We start from the raw sequence: 13833 nt of genomic DNA on the forward strand, positions 1-13833 counted from the left end.
CTTAGTAGTGCAATGGAATAAGTTTAAAATTAGGGGGGGAAAAAAGTTTGATGGCAGCTCACCATCATCTTTTCAAAAGCAATTATGAACACACTAAATGAATTTAAATCTTACGGGCAAGTTCAAAAGCGTGGAGCTGTTACAAGTGTACTTACTAATTTTGTTGTATTTTGCATTGCTGTCAATTAATTTACTATACTTCCCCACTTTGTTTCCCAAATACTTGGCCCCATTGGAAAGATAACAGTTTGCTTCAGGTAAAATCTGACTGTCCTATCATTTTTGTGCATTTGTTCCATTAATATTTGATTTCAGTGACTCATGCTAATTTACTGATTCTTCATTGCAAGATGATGTAGGAACTTCCTGTAGCTGACCGCACAAAATAACTTGCCTCAACACATTAAACATTTGGATTCAAGCACCAACTTTTAAAAGGGAGTTCATAATAAGGTTCTAGCTGAGAGATTTACATTGGATATGGAATGTATTGGCATAAAAGGAAATTTTACGTTCTTTTAATTTGATATACATAGGTTAAGTTTACTGAGATTGTTTTGCAAATATTTTAATAACATATTAAAATATGTTCTGATGTAAAATGCCATGTTCCTAGCATCAGAACATTGTGGCTTAATGTATCAAAAAACATTAACTATTGATTGACATGTTAAATTTTCCAGATTATTTTAGAAAACAGTTTATTATATAGGATTAAATTATTTTGAATTGAGTATACTTGTGCAATAAACAATCTTAGGCTCTATCTCTCAGAGCTCTGGAGTATTGACAAAGACTATCTTGAGCTTTCTTTTTACCCCATAAAAACCATTTATTGAATAAAAGACAGTCAAAAATTTGTATGGACATTGATAATTAACAATAAGTGTTTGAAGAGTTAGGATCTTCACATTAAAGGAAAATAATGGAATATTTTCATTAGTTTACTTAAACTGTGGCTTTCCATGCAATTTTTAGTAATCTTTCCTAACAAATGTACAAAATGACACATTAGCTCTATTATTCAAATTTTAATAGTTGTTAAAGTTACAACTCTTAACAATAAGGGCTATTTTGATAGTATAGAGGTTTAATACACAAGAGAAAACTGTACAGATACAGAACAAAAACAATAGTATTCACAGATGCAGATAAAACATGTATTCACATCTCTGTTTACAGAAACTGCTGACTAAATTCTGTCTTAAACACATATACCATGGCCTAATGGAATTATTTATATGAGCAAGCTGAATTCTATTGATATTAAGTAATTTCCTGTCCACATAATATCTCATTCACTTAATGCTTCTTATTCAGAACTCTCACCACAGTTATGCAGAAAGGCCATATAATTAATATAATGTCACGCCATACAGTTTTAATCTAGGCTGTAAATTGCCACTATGTTTTATCGGGTTCCATATTGGGACATACTTGTGATTTAAAACAGACTGTAAGAAATGTGCAACTTTTTAAAAAGTAAAATGCAGCAGTTACATGGTTTATGTGCTTTAAATGCAAGTAACCAGTATGAAGTTTAAAAAAAACCATTAGCCACAAACTGCCATATAAAAATAGGCTTCTAATGAAGAAAAGCCTATTTTAAATGCAAATATCTTCCATTATTATGGCTTGCTTTATTGCCTGTTTTAACTACCATATAACATTGGCTGAATCTTTGGTTAACGCCATACAGCACAGGCCCAGAGCATCATAGCCTCAATCTTAACAGTAGAAACGCCCAAAGTACCTTTTGATCATACATCCATCTGAGCTACAAATATATGATTAGAAGAAGCTTCATCTTTGCAGTTCACTTTATTAAAACCCATTTGATTCTACACAACTCATTTCATCCCCTTTGTGAGAACTCTGATTGTTGGTACATGTTGTAAGCACTATCCATCATTCTCAACTGTCAGTGTCTCATATTTACTTCAACTTAGCTCAAAGCCTGCTGCTGATTCAATTGCATAAAGTAATTTACTCTTCATAAGACTTTCATCATAAAACTCTGGAAGTTTTAGAAGGTTCATGCAAGTACTGGCTGTGGGTAAACGCTCCAGGTCAGTTCCTCCATTGTGTATACAAAATGCTGGATATAATTCCTAAAATCAAAGTAAAAATAGGGTTAGACTTTTGCACAAAGAAAACAGCTCTGTTCAGTTACAATTACTTAGGTTTCTATTTTCATTCTAAACTAGTGTCTTTGAGGATGCAACCTCAGCATAAGCACAATCTCAATGAATTCTAAATTGCATTTAATTCCTGAGTTATCCTGACCTTCAGATCATTAAAAGACAAATTGAAAATTATTGTTGAAGGATAAAATATTTTATGTTCTCCAAACCTGTATAGTAAGTAACATTCTGGATATTGTGTATCTATATAGCTCTCTCGGTCACGCAAGATATAGTTACAAAAATTCAATCTGGTCCTTTTCTGATTATGGAAGCTTCAGAAAATAAATGGTTTAGCCTTAAATTCATTGAGACAGGTTGAGGAAAATCTTCAAAGATTCTGAACCCACAACAAAAACAAAATTACTTTGGATAATGAAGATGGAAAAACATACAAAATACTGGAAATGCTCAGTGTATGGAGGGAGAGTAGGAGGGAAAGAAATACTTTGAAAACAAGCCCATAACCCTTCATCGGAATTGATAAAAGGTAAATAAGACAACATCTTCACCCCAATATAATGCTTGAAATGACTCCCTAAGATTTTAACTGACATGAGAGGATGACAGAGTGAAACACCAATTTGAAATTCAGCTCAAATTAAGAACTGTTAATTTTTGTACTGATTAGTTTATAATGTTATGAATTTAATTCTTACTTCCTGTACTATTTTATGTACAACCATGAGATTGGCTCTTGGTTCTTCAAAAGCTTTAAAAAGTGCACACAGGCTTATTTGTTCTTCAGATAGTAGGTGTCTATCACTTGGTGGCTCCCTGAATTGCCTGTATGGCTCCATATAACTTAGTATTAATGACAAAAGCTCAAATGATAGCATTTCATAGAGAAACTTAAATTGATTTCTTCTTGATTAATGGAAAATTTCTGAAAATTGTTTAAAATCACAATATTCGAAGAAACAATTTATTCATCAATTCAGTTTCTCTCGTAACAAGCACATCTATCCCTTCATGAATTTCACCCCAACACAAAATCCTCATAAAGGGCTCAGCTCAAATAGCCAATGAAACAAACCTGAAGGTTAATTTACTGTTTGATAAATCTGCGGTACTGGAAAAGAAAAAATAAATTAAATAGAAATACAGTTTGTTTAGAGAGCAATGAGGTACTACCATCTGATTAATAAGACACCAGGAAGCAGGAGATGTGACAGCCCATGTGACATTGCCAGCTACTGCTTATAACGAAGTATGCACTCTAAATTAAAAAAATAATTGAATATATCTTCATAAGCGGATTCCTCAACACCTTTAATTAACTTTAATTTGAAGACACTTTCAATTACAAGAAATATTCTCTCTCGATTCTTAAAATCTAACCAATCTTTGCTCTATCTAATATTCAATTGTCAGTTAAGAGAAACGGCAAGGCACAATCACTTGTGCAGCATCATTTACTATAATGAAATGGAAGTATTGAATTAATTCACAATTTGCTTATTTGACAACATAAGGAACCACAAAACAAATACCATTTGTAGAAAAAAGAAAAAAATATCTAAAAACGCCTTACCAGTTCTGTTATGGCTGCTACTACCTAATCCTATTTAGTAATAATTTCATCACAATTACCCATGTCAGACTATTTCATTCTTCATTAATTTGTCAAACTAAGAAAATTTTACAAATATTTGCTAATTCGTACCAAATATTTAAAAAGCTACTATCAGTTGGAGGCAATACGCAGTACAAGAATATTCACTTTCAAGTTAATCTGGAACATTTAAAAAAAACTAGCACACAGTACAGGCCCTTTGGCCCACAGTGTTGCGCCAACCTTTTATTTTAATCCTTCCCTCCCCCATAGCCCTCCACTTAACTTTCATCCAAATGTCTACCTAAGAGTCCCTTTAATGTCCCTGATGTATCTGCATCTACCACCATCCCTGGCAATGCAGTTGATGCACTTAACACTGCGAAAAAACCTACATGACATCCCCTCTTATCTTCTGCAATCACCTTAAAATTATGCCCCTTCATATTAATCATTTCCAAACTAGGAAAATATAGATACTCTTTATACAGTAGATGCTAATGATTAAAGATCTGGATTTTCTACAACATCCTGGAACATTCCAGCCTTTAAATTTTATAGTATTCCTCATGAATATCATAGTTCTTGTAAAAGATCTTAAAACCATTTATGAAATCTTTACAATGTAGAAATATAAATACTGTTGATTTGCTCAGTGATCCTAAAGTACAACAGAAATTTAACAGTTTAAGGCTGTAGTAAAATGCCACTTAGAGCTAGCTTAACTATTCATTCATCTGCCTGCTGACTGAGTTAACTATCACTGCTTGCAGGAGGTTTTATTCTGGAACATATGATTTTCTGAAAAAGATTTCAATCATCTTCTAAAATGGATTAGCGTTGACAGTGCTATTTCTTTTCTAATGAATTTTTGGACATTTATTGCACTTAATTAAAGATAAGGCAGCATTAGTACAGGGCAAAGTCAAAGTGCAGCCTTTGAGCAGAATGCTTATCAAGCAATGAAACGGCTGGTGAAAATAAATGCAAAGTGCTAACAGCTAAAAATGGATGGCCCAGAAGCTTTATATGCTTGGCAGATTGTGTTCAGATTCACAACTTATTACTCTAGGCACTGCAGTCTCCCCTGTGCATATATAAATCTGTCTAGTTATATTACACATCTTCCTAGTGGTTTTTTCTTGCATGGTCTGCTGATGCCATCTATTCATCTTAGAAGATACATTTGTTAATTCACTTCAGACTGAGAATTGGGAGGATGCAAAATTATCACCACAAAAGCACAGGCTAGAATAATCCACAATAAACCGAGTCTAACAGTTTACCAAAGGGTTCTAAATTTATTGTTTCTCCAAGCCATACAATGGGATAACAATGTTCATATCAATAGTGATATTCTGGTTCAAAATTACAGTCCAATTTCCCTCCCCACATGATCAAAGCACCACCGAAAATACAACTACTTAGATGGATGAGCAAACATTAACCAGGACGCTTGCTGTCTGCTGAGTTAACTGATCTCAGCTTGGGTAGGGTTAAGGGGAATAAGGGAATATGAAAAAAAAACATACTAGCTGCCGAATACGGTCCTCATTTCTTGCCACTAAGGTCTATTGTAATTTTAAGTATTTCCAATAATGCAATACATCTTTTCCCCATTTTTCAGGAAGACTAGTCTTTGGTAGTAATTTCATGAAAGTGCCAATGACCTGAAACTTATATTTGTGATGAAATTGAGACTCTAAACTTGTGGAAATGTGATTATTGAGCAAAACCAAATGAGATATACTGATTACTAGGCGCATCTTTTGCTGCAAACCAAATTCCAGAAGACAATTACAAATAGAGACTTATAAAAACATATGCTCAGCACTTAAATGTATAATATTACCTGTACAATGGCCATTCTCTAACCAACTTTCAAATCACTATCAAGGTCGAGAACTGTAAAGTCTAACAAGGATCAACTCAGTCAACAAATTGTACAAATTAGATAAGGACAATTTGGCCACTTTTATCTGGTAGTTATTTGGAAGAGATTTGACAAATGCTTCTTAACAGCAGTTATTTATTCTTCTCGCATTAAGTGATTACTATCTGGCAAATTCATCCTGTTTTATTGATCAGTGGGCATTAATTAGAAGACCAATAACAGGACAATAGCAAAGAAGGCTTACAGCCCAGTCCTAGGTTATCGTACTCTTGATAAATAATTAGAGAAAGATATGCAGAGCATGGCATTGTAAAAATGTAAAAAGTTCAAAAACAATTCATGGCAAGGCATTTCAAACTAAAATTAGTTCACATTTATCATTTAAAATTTACTGAAAAATCTTCTAAAACAACTTTTGAGTTACCATATCCATGATAGATTTTGGATAAATTTTAATGATCATGACTTGGGGCAAGGTGTACCCTGGGCACAATATAATAATTTGCTCTATTACATATGACTTACAACAGGTACATCTAGTGCTGAACTTTATTAAGAAGGGAACTGAAGCCAAATGGCTTAATCTATTTCTTTTCTTAAAATTACCCCAAAAACATTTGAAAATTTAAACAACTTTATATATACTTCAACTATTTCTCAATGTCTCTAATCAGTGAATTTAGAAACATTGTAAAAAGGCCTCTGACAACACAATTTATCAGAAGACATGTGGTTGATCCAGGATTCTTACAGGCCACTGCATTTTACCCAGGACCTGGCTGTAACACCTACAGGACATGAGGAATTACACAGCTACAAAAGGTTAACACAGCTTTACTCGTATCAAGCACTAGAGGACAGTGATACAAGATGATTCACCAAAAAGATCACAAAACAAAATTTATTCACCCAATTAATTGAGGCATAAATTTCACAGTCTCTCAGACTTACCAAAACAACTCATTTATGCGCTGAGGTAGCTGAGCAGTTAAGGCTATGTTGTTGAGTGCTATTGAGTCGTCGTCATGGCCATACGTATGTAATGGGGTAAATTATTATATTGTGTCCCATGGACACCTTGCCCCAAACTGTGGTCATTAAAATTCATCCAAAATTTACCAAGAATATGGTAACTCAAAGTTATTTTAGAAGAATTTTCAGTAAATTTTAAATTAAAAATGTGAACTAATTTGAGTTTCTAGTTGTCCATAGGGGTTTCATAGCAAGATACGGTAGTAAATTGCCAGGCCTTTCTTCCGTGCAGATACTGCTGCTGCCCAGGTTGGGATTCAGCCTGATTCAAACTCAGGACCATCCACCTCAAAATCCAGTGCTGATGCCACTACACCACCAGACGGCCCTAAGGCTACGTACTACTTATCTATGTGCTCTGCATGTGCCAAGTTTGAATCCCACCCTTGTCGATTGAGATAATTTCTACTTCTTCTTATAAAGCAGAGCTTGATAGGATCTTGATTAGTAAGGGCGTCAAAGGCTACGGGCTGGAGGCAGGAGAATGTGGTTAGAGGGCCTAATTTGCTCCTATGTCTTATGGTCTTATAAAGCTTTTATAATGCAACAGAAATTATAATTGCATAAGGATGCAATTTATTTTACTTATACTGCAGGTGTGTGCTTTACACTTATGACTGTGTGGCTAAGCATAGTTCCAATGCCCTATTTAAGTTTGCTGACAAAACCTCTGTAGTAGGCCAAATCAAGGGCAGTGATAAATCACCATACGAGAAGGAGATTGAGAATCTGGCTGAGTGGTGACACAACAACAATCTCTTACTCAATGTCAGCAAGTCCAAGGAGCTGATTATTGACTTCTGGCGGAGGAAATCGAGGTCCATGAGCCTGTCCTCATCGGAGGATCAGAGGTGGAGAGTATCAGCAACTTTAAATTCACCGGTGTTATCAGTTCAGAGCGCCTCTCCTAGGCCCAGCATGCAAGTGCAATTACAAAGAAAGCACAGCAACGCCTCTATTTCCATAGGAGTCTGTGAAGATTCGGCATGACGCCTAAAACTTTGACAAACTTCTATGGTTGTGTGGTGGAGAGTATATTGACTAGTATGGAAACAGCAATGCCCTTGACCAGAAATTCCCACAAATAGTAGTGGATACCATCCAGTTCCTCATGGGTAAAGACCTCCCCACCAGTTAGCACATCTACACAGAGCGTTGTTGCATCAAAGCAGCATCCATCATCAAGGGCACCCAACACCTTGCTGCTGCTATTTGACACCATGTTCTTGAAGAAGATGGCGCCAGCGAACAACACAACCAAGGGGAACATCCTTCAGTCTGTTCATGAATCTACTTCTCCCACTTCTTTAAATCCTTTTTTTTCCATATGTGGTTCTGCTACCTTTGGAACCTGTGATCTACATTTGATGGTGTGTGGTAAAGTGCCAGATTGAGCGATCTGGCACTTTGCTGTTTCCAATCGTGTTCGGTGAGATTTTGAGTGAAGCATGTGGCCTAGAGGCCAAGAATCCTGGATACGGGGCACGAGCTCATGATTGACTCCATTTCTCGCCGATTAAAGCGTCGAGGAAGATTGAAATCATCGCGGCAAGAACAGAAGTCGAGCAGGTATCCAACGCTGTCTACCAGCCTCCCTCTCGCTCGCTGTGCTAGAGAGGAAGGTGTCTACCTGTGAGAGTCTCTCTCTCTCCCTCTCGTTCATTGCCCCCAGGGGAAGGTCCCCACAGTCGAATGTTCCCTCTGTCCTTCGCTGCTGTTGGAGTCCTGGGTCCTAGGTAAGGTTTAATCAATGAGGTTTGTGGATTGGTCTCTGTTGTCCACGTTGTGATGTGTTCCTGGTTTCTGGTCACTCCTTTTTTCATTATTTTGTACAATTTTGATCAGGGTGGCCTGTAGATGATGAACAACACACTGCCAGATTGAACTGAACTGAACTGAACTAGGCTGAATTGAATACACCTCGACTCTCTCAATTACTTTTTGGGTTGGTGATTAATAATTCCATGTTTTTTGCTCTTTTTTTTGCGCGTGGGTAGGGAGGGTGTGTTGATGTTTTCCTTTGAATGGGTCTCAAGATATTCTTTGTTTCGTGGCTGTCTGTGGGAAGACAATTCTCAGGGTTGTATACTGCATACATACTTTGATAATATTTGTACTTTGAATCTTTAATCCAGTGAACTTTTGGAAATGGCACATCTTTCCAGGAGTTTTACTTACTGGAAACATCCAGTCATCTGGAATATTTTTAATATTATATAGCTTTGTGAACTGAAGTTTCCATTTCAATTAAAGTTCAACATCTGCAATTCTGATGCCAGGCGCATACCCCCCAAATGAAACCATGTTTTATGTTAACCAGAATATACAATGCAATATATAATGCAATCTTATGAAATAGACCAAGTGTTCAAGCATAATCATACTGTCAGAATCTGCTGGGAGCAAAGTGGGATAGATTGTTAAAGGCACACAGTTGCTTCTATTTAAATATCATAAACTATCAAAGCACATGTGACTAAATACTTAATCACTTTTTGACCACAGTCAGAATAGCTCATACGTGCAGCTTTTAAGGATCTCTATTTCAATGTTCGTGTTTCATTAAGTTTGTATCATGTTCTGAATATTATTAGTGCTCTATATAAATTATTGTTTAACACAATACTTTTTATTACATGATGCTCTAAGTTGTTCTTCTCAGATTGCTGTTGATAGTGACTAATCAGTAACCAGCCGATTGCTATACAGCTTACAAATTAAGTTGAATTACTGAGCACAATTTATCAATGGAAGTGGACTTTGCACAAAATCTTCACACTAACCTATTAATATTTACTGAAATTATATTATGGGGAAAAAAGGGGCACATGCAACAAAGACGGGTTAAAATATCACATGCCTCTTAATATACTTTAACAAATTAAAATCACAGAAAAGTACAGCACAGAAACAGGCCCTTCAGCCCATCTAGTCTGTGCCAAACCATTTAAACTGCATAGTCCCATCAACCTGCACCCAGACCATAGCCCACTATGTACCTATCCAAACTTAAATGTTGAAATCGAGGTCACAAGGACCACTTGTGCTGTCAGTTCGTTCCACACTCTCACGACCCTCTGATTGAGGTTTCTCCTCATGTTCCACTGAAACTTTTTACCTTTCACCCTTAACCCACAGCTTATAGTTGTTGTTCCACTGAATCTCAGTGGAAAAATCCTACTTGCATTTACCCTATGTATACCCCTCACAATTTTGTATACTTCTATCAAATCTCCCCTTAATCTTCTAAATTCCAAGGAATAAAGTCCTAACCTATTCAATCTTTCCTCATATTTGAGGTCCTCCAGTACCGGTAACATCCTTGTAAAATTTCTCTGTACTCTTTCAACCTTATTTACATCTTTCCTGTGGAGAGGTGACCAAAACTGCACACAATATTCAAAATTATGCCTCAGCAACACCTTATACAACTTCGACATAACATCCCATCTCCTGCACGCAATAATTCAATTTAGGAAGGGCAATGTGCCAAAAACTTTCTTTACAATCCTATCCACCTGTGACACCACTTCGAACTAATTATAGACCTGTGTTCCCAGATCTCTTTGTTCTACCGCACTCCTCAGTGCCCTACCATTCACTGATTAGATCTACCCTGGTTGGTCCTCCCAAAGGGCAACACCTCCCACTTGTCTGCATTAAATTCCATCTGCCATTTTTCAGCCCATTTTTCCAGCTAGTCCAGATCTCACTGCAATAGTCTTCCTCCTGTCTACTACACCCAAATTCTTGGTGTCTTCCACAAATTTGCTGATCCAGTTAACCACATTATCATTCAGATCATTGATATAGATGAAACAACAATATACCCAGCACCAATCCCTGTGGCACTCCACTAATCACAGGCCTCCCATCAGAGAGGCAACCATCTACTACCACTCTCTGGCTTCTCCCACAAACCCAATGCCTAATCCAATTTTCTACTTCATCTTGAATGACAAGTAACTGAGCCCTCTTGACCAACCTCCCATGCAGGACATTGTCAAATGCCTTGCTAAAATCCTATAGACAGCATCCATTGTCTCGTCTTCATCAACTTTCTTGGTAAATTTCTCGAAAAATTCTATAAATAATTAGACACAACTTACCGCTCAAAGCCATGCTCACTACCCCTAACTGGTTCCTGTCTATCCAAATACTCACATCTAGTCCATTAGGGCAGCAGACACCAACAGAATCAACAAACTCATTCGTAAGGCCAGTGATGTTGTGGGGATGGAACTGGACTCTCTCACGGTGGTGTCTGAAAAGAGGATGCTGTCTGAGTTGCATGCCATCTTGGACAATGTCTCCCATCCACTACATAATGTACTGGGTTGGGCACAGGAGTACATTCAGCCAGAGACTTATTCCACCGAGATGCAACACAGAGCGTCATAGGAAGTCATTCCTGCTTGTGGCCATCAAACTTTACAACTCCTCCCTTGGATGGTCAGACACCCTGAGCCAATAGGCTGGTCCTGGACTTATCTCATAATTTACTGGCATAATTTACATATTACTATTTAACTATTTATGGTTTTATTACTATTTATTATTTATGGTGCAACTGTAACGAAAACCAATTTCCCCCGGGATCAATAAAGTATGACTATGACTATTAGAATTCCTTCCAATAACTTTCCCACCACTGATGTCAGGCTCACCAGCCAATAATTTCCTGGTTTATTTTTAGAGGCTTTCTTAAACAGCAGAACATCAGCTACCCTCCAATCCTCTGGTCCCTCACCTGTCGCTAAGGATGATTTAAATATCTCTGCACTTCCCTCTCACAGGATCTGAGGGAACATCTTGTCAGGCCCGGGAGATTTATGCAACTTAATTAGCCTCAAATCAGCAAACGCCTCCTCTGAAATCTACAACACTATGGATTATTCCTTCTTCTTAAGCCATCCCTTGGGATCGAGGATGACTTCCTTCCACTCCAGTCTTCTGCTTTCTGAAGCAGCTAATAAGTCCAATGTAGGAACCCCTGAAAATTTCTCCCATTCAAAGCCTGTGCTGCTACATTGCATGTCATTGCATGGCATTGCATGGAGGTGTTTCCCAAGATATGGAAATTCGACTGTGAACTTTTATTGATGGAGAGAAGTGTGATACAGTAGAGGCAGATCAGTAGGGGACCTATGTCTTACAGAGGTTACAGCCTATACTTCAACATGGAATTCATTCTCCATGCATGTTACATTTGCTTATTGCAGCTTTACTGCTCAGACAAGCATGACCTTGGTTCTAGATTTCATTGTCTTAAATTGAACATATCCCTTTAATTCTAAAGATTCGTTCACTAACAATTGTTGGAAATGAGGGACAGCTGAGCTCTGCAGATCTGCCCTTAAACATTAGAATAGTCAAGTACTGACATGATATACACAAGTACTTTATATTTTCGAAATACTTGGCTATATAGTTACATTTTGTCTTAATTAGCACACTGACAGTTAAAGTGAATGCCAATTGGCATCATCAGAAGATCAGACCAACTTGCTGAAATGCTGTTACTGCAAATAACAGTCAGGTAGAATCCTACTGGATATAGCAGAGTACAGATAATTGACGACATGGCACTTGATGCTGTATATCTAAAAGAGCTGGCATGCACTTTACAAGAAAATGTAAAAACAATTATTGTCAAAGCATGATGGAATGACAAAGCTTTAATAGATGTCAGTTTTATGTTATTATACTTATTTCAGAAAACAACTAGATCAGGATTGACAAGTGTCATAATTGCACCATGTATTTTATTTAAAGATAAATGCAGAACTAAATACAAGTCAGAACAGAATGGCCAGACTGGTTCAAGCTCACAGAAAAGCATTTCTGAACACAGAACACATCGAACCTTGAAGTGGATGGGTTACAGCAAATGTGTTGAGTATAGAAGGTGCTTGGTAAAGAAGATGTTAAGTGTAGTTTCAAAGTAAGGATGGCCCATTTTAGAAAAAGTGAGGAGCAATTTCTTCTCCAAACTACAGTGCTGAAAAGGCCAAATCTTACTCCAAGTTTAGACAAACAAAGATTAGGATAATACAGAGTCAAAAGTAAAGAGGGAATAGCATCAAAGTGAAGCCAAAGCCAAGACCAGATTAGCCAAAATTTGAGTAAATAGCAGAGCAGATTGAATACCCAATACCTCCATGATTTAATTATTCATTTAATGACAAAATCTGATTTAGACTTTCTCTTCCTTTATGCCTTAACAGTGAAATGACAATTGTACTATCTCTATTTCGCTTCAGCTTTGCTAAAGAAACTTCACTGGAGAGCAACAAATTTTGGAAGTCTTCTTAAGCTTGTGAAGAGAAATATGTTATTCCTGTCATTTTGCTTCAATGATTAAAACATGGAAACTGGATCACTTTATGAAAAAATCAATATATTTCTTTTCCAAATGTAGGATATTCATAAAAGTCCTGAACCTTTACCTTAAATCCCAACAATGGTGGTCGAGAGCAACTCGTGACAAACTTAAGCAATTTCCGCTTTTCATCATTTGTGAAATTTTCTACAACATTCCAGAATATTCTGATGACTGCATGGTCTGCTGAATAACCACCTATAATGAAGGAGAAAACATAGATAGAGTCACTCTTCAAAAGTTATTATGAAATTGCAATGCCCAAACATACTTTGAAAATAACAGATAAGTGATCATAGAACAATGCAATACAGGAACAAATTCTTCAGATCACGATATCTGTGCTTCATTTGAACACATTTCTTATTCATGGTAAACATCAAAACATCCAAAGATAGTCTAGACAATACACACAAGATGCTAGAGGAACTCAACAGACCAGGCAGCATCTATGGAAAAAGTACAGTCAATGTTTCTCTGCCTTCTGTCTCTCCTATCAGCCTCCCCCTTCTCCAGCCCTGTATCTCTCTCACCAATCAACTTGCCAGCTCTTGACTTAATCCCTCCCCCTCCTGGTTTCACCTATCTCCCTGTGTTTCTCGCTCTCTCTCCTCCCCCCACATTTTAAATCTATCCCTTATCTCTTTTTCCCCAGTTCCGCCGAAGGGTCTCAGCCTAAAACGTCAAATGTACTTCTTTCCATAGATGCTGCCTGGCCTGCTGAGTTCCTCCAACACTTTGTGTGTGTTGCTTGGATTTCCAGCATCTGCATATTTTCTCTTGTTTG

At 37.0% G+C, this 13833-nt stretch overlaps 1 protein-coding gene across 2 annotated transcripts in view; it reads right to left on the reverse strand.

The window, feature by feature from the left end:
• Positions 1 to 827: 827 nt before the first annotated feature.
• Positions 828 to 13833, reverse strand: part of ube3c (ubiquitin protein ligase E3C) — a 177560-nt gene continuing 164554 nt past the window's right edge. For both annotated transcript variants that reach the window (XM_063044419.1, XM_063044420.1), the window contains 2 exons: positions 13114 to 13244; positions 828 to 2111 (listed from right to left, as the gene is read on the reverse strand). In XM_063044419.1, coding sequence (XP_062900489.1) covers positions 1941 to 2111; positions 13114 to 13244 — 302 coding nt within the window. In that variant the 3' untranslated portion in view covers positions 828 to 1940. The remainder of the gene's footprint in view (positions 2112 to 13113; positions 13245 to 13833) is intronic.

This window comes from Mobula hypostoma, chromosome 3, assembly GCF_963921235.1.
Source record: "Mobula hypostoma chromosome 3, sMobHyp1.1, whole genome shotgun sequence".
NCBI classification, from domain to species: domain Eukaryota; kingdom Metazoa; phylum Chordata; class Chondrichthyes; order Myliobatiformes; family Myliobatidae; genus Mobula; species Mobula hypostoma.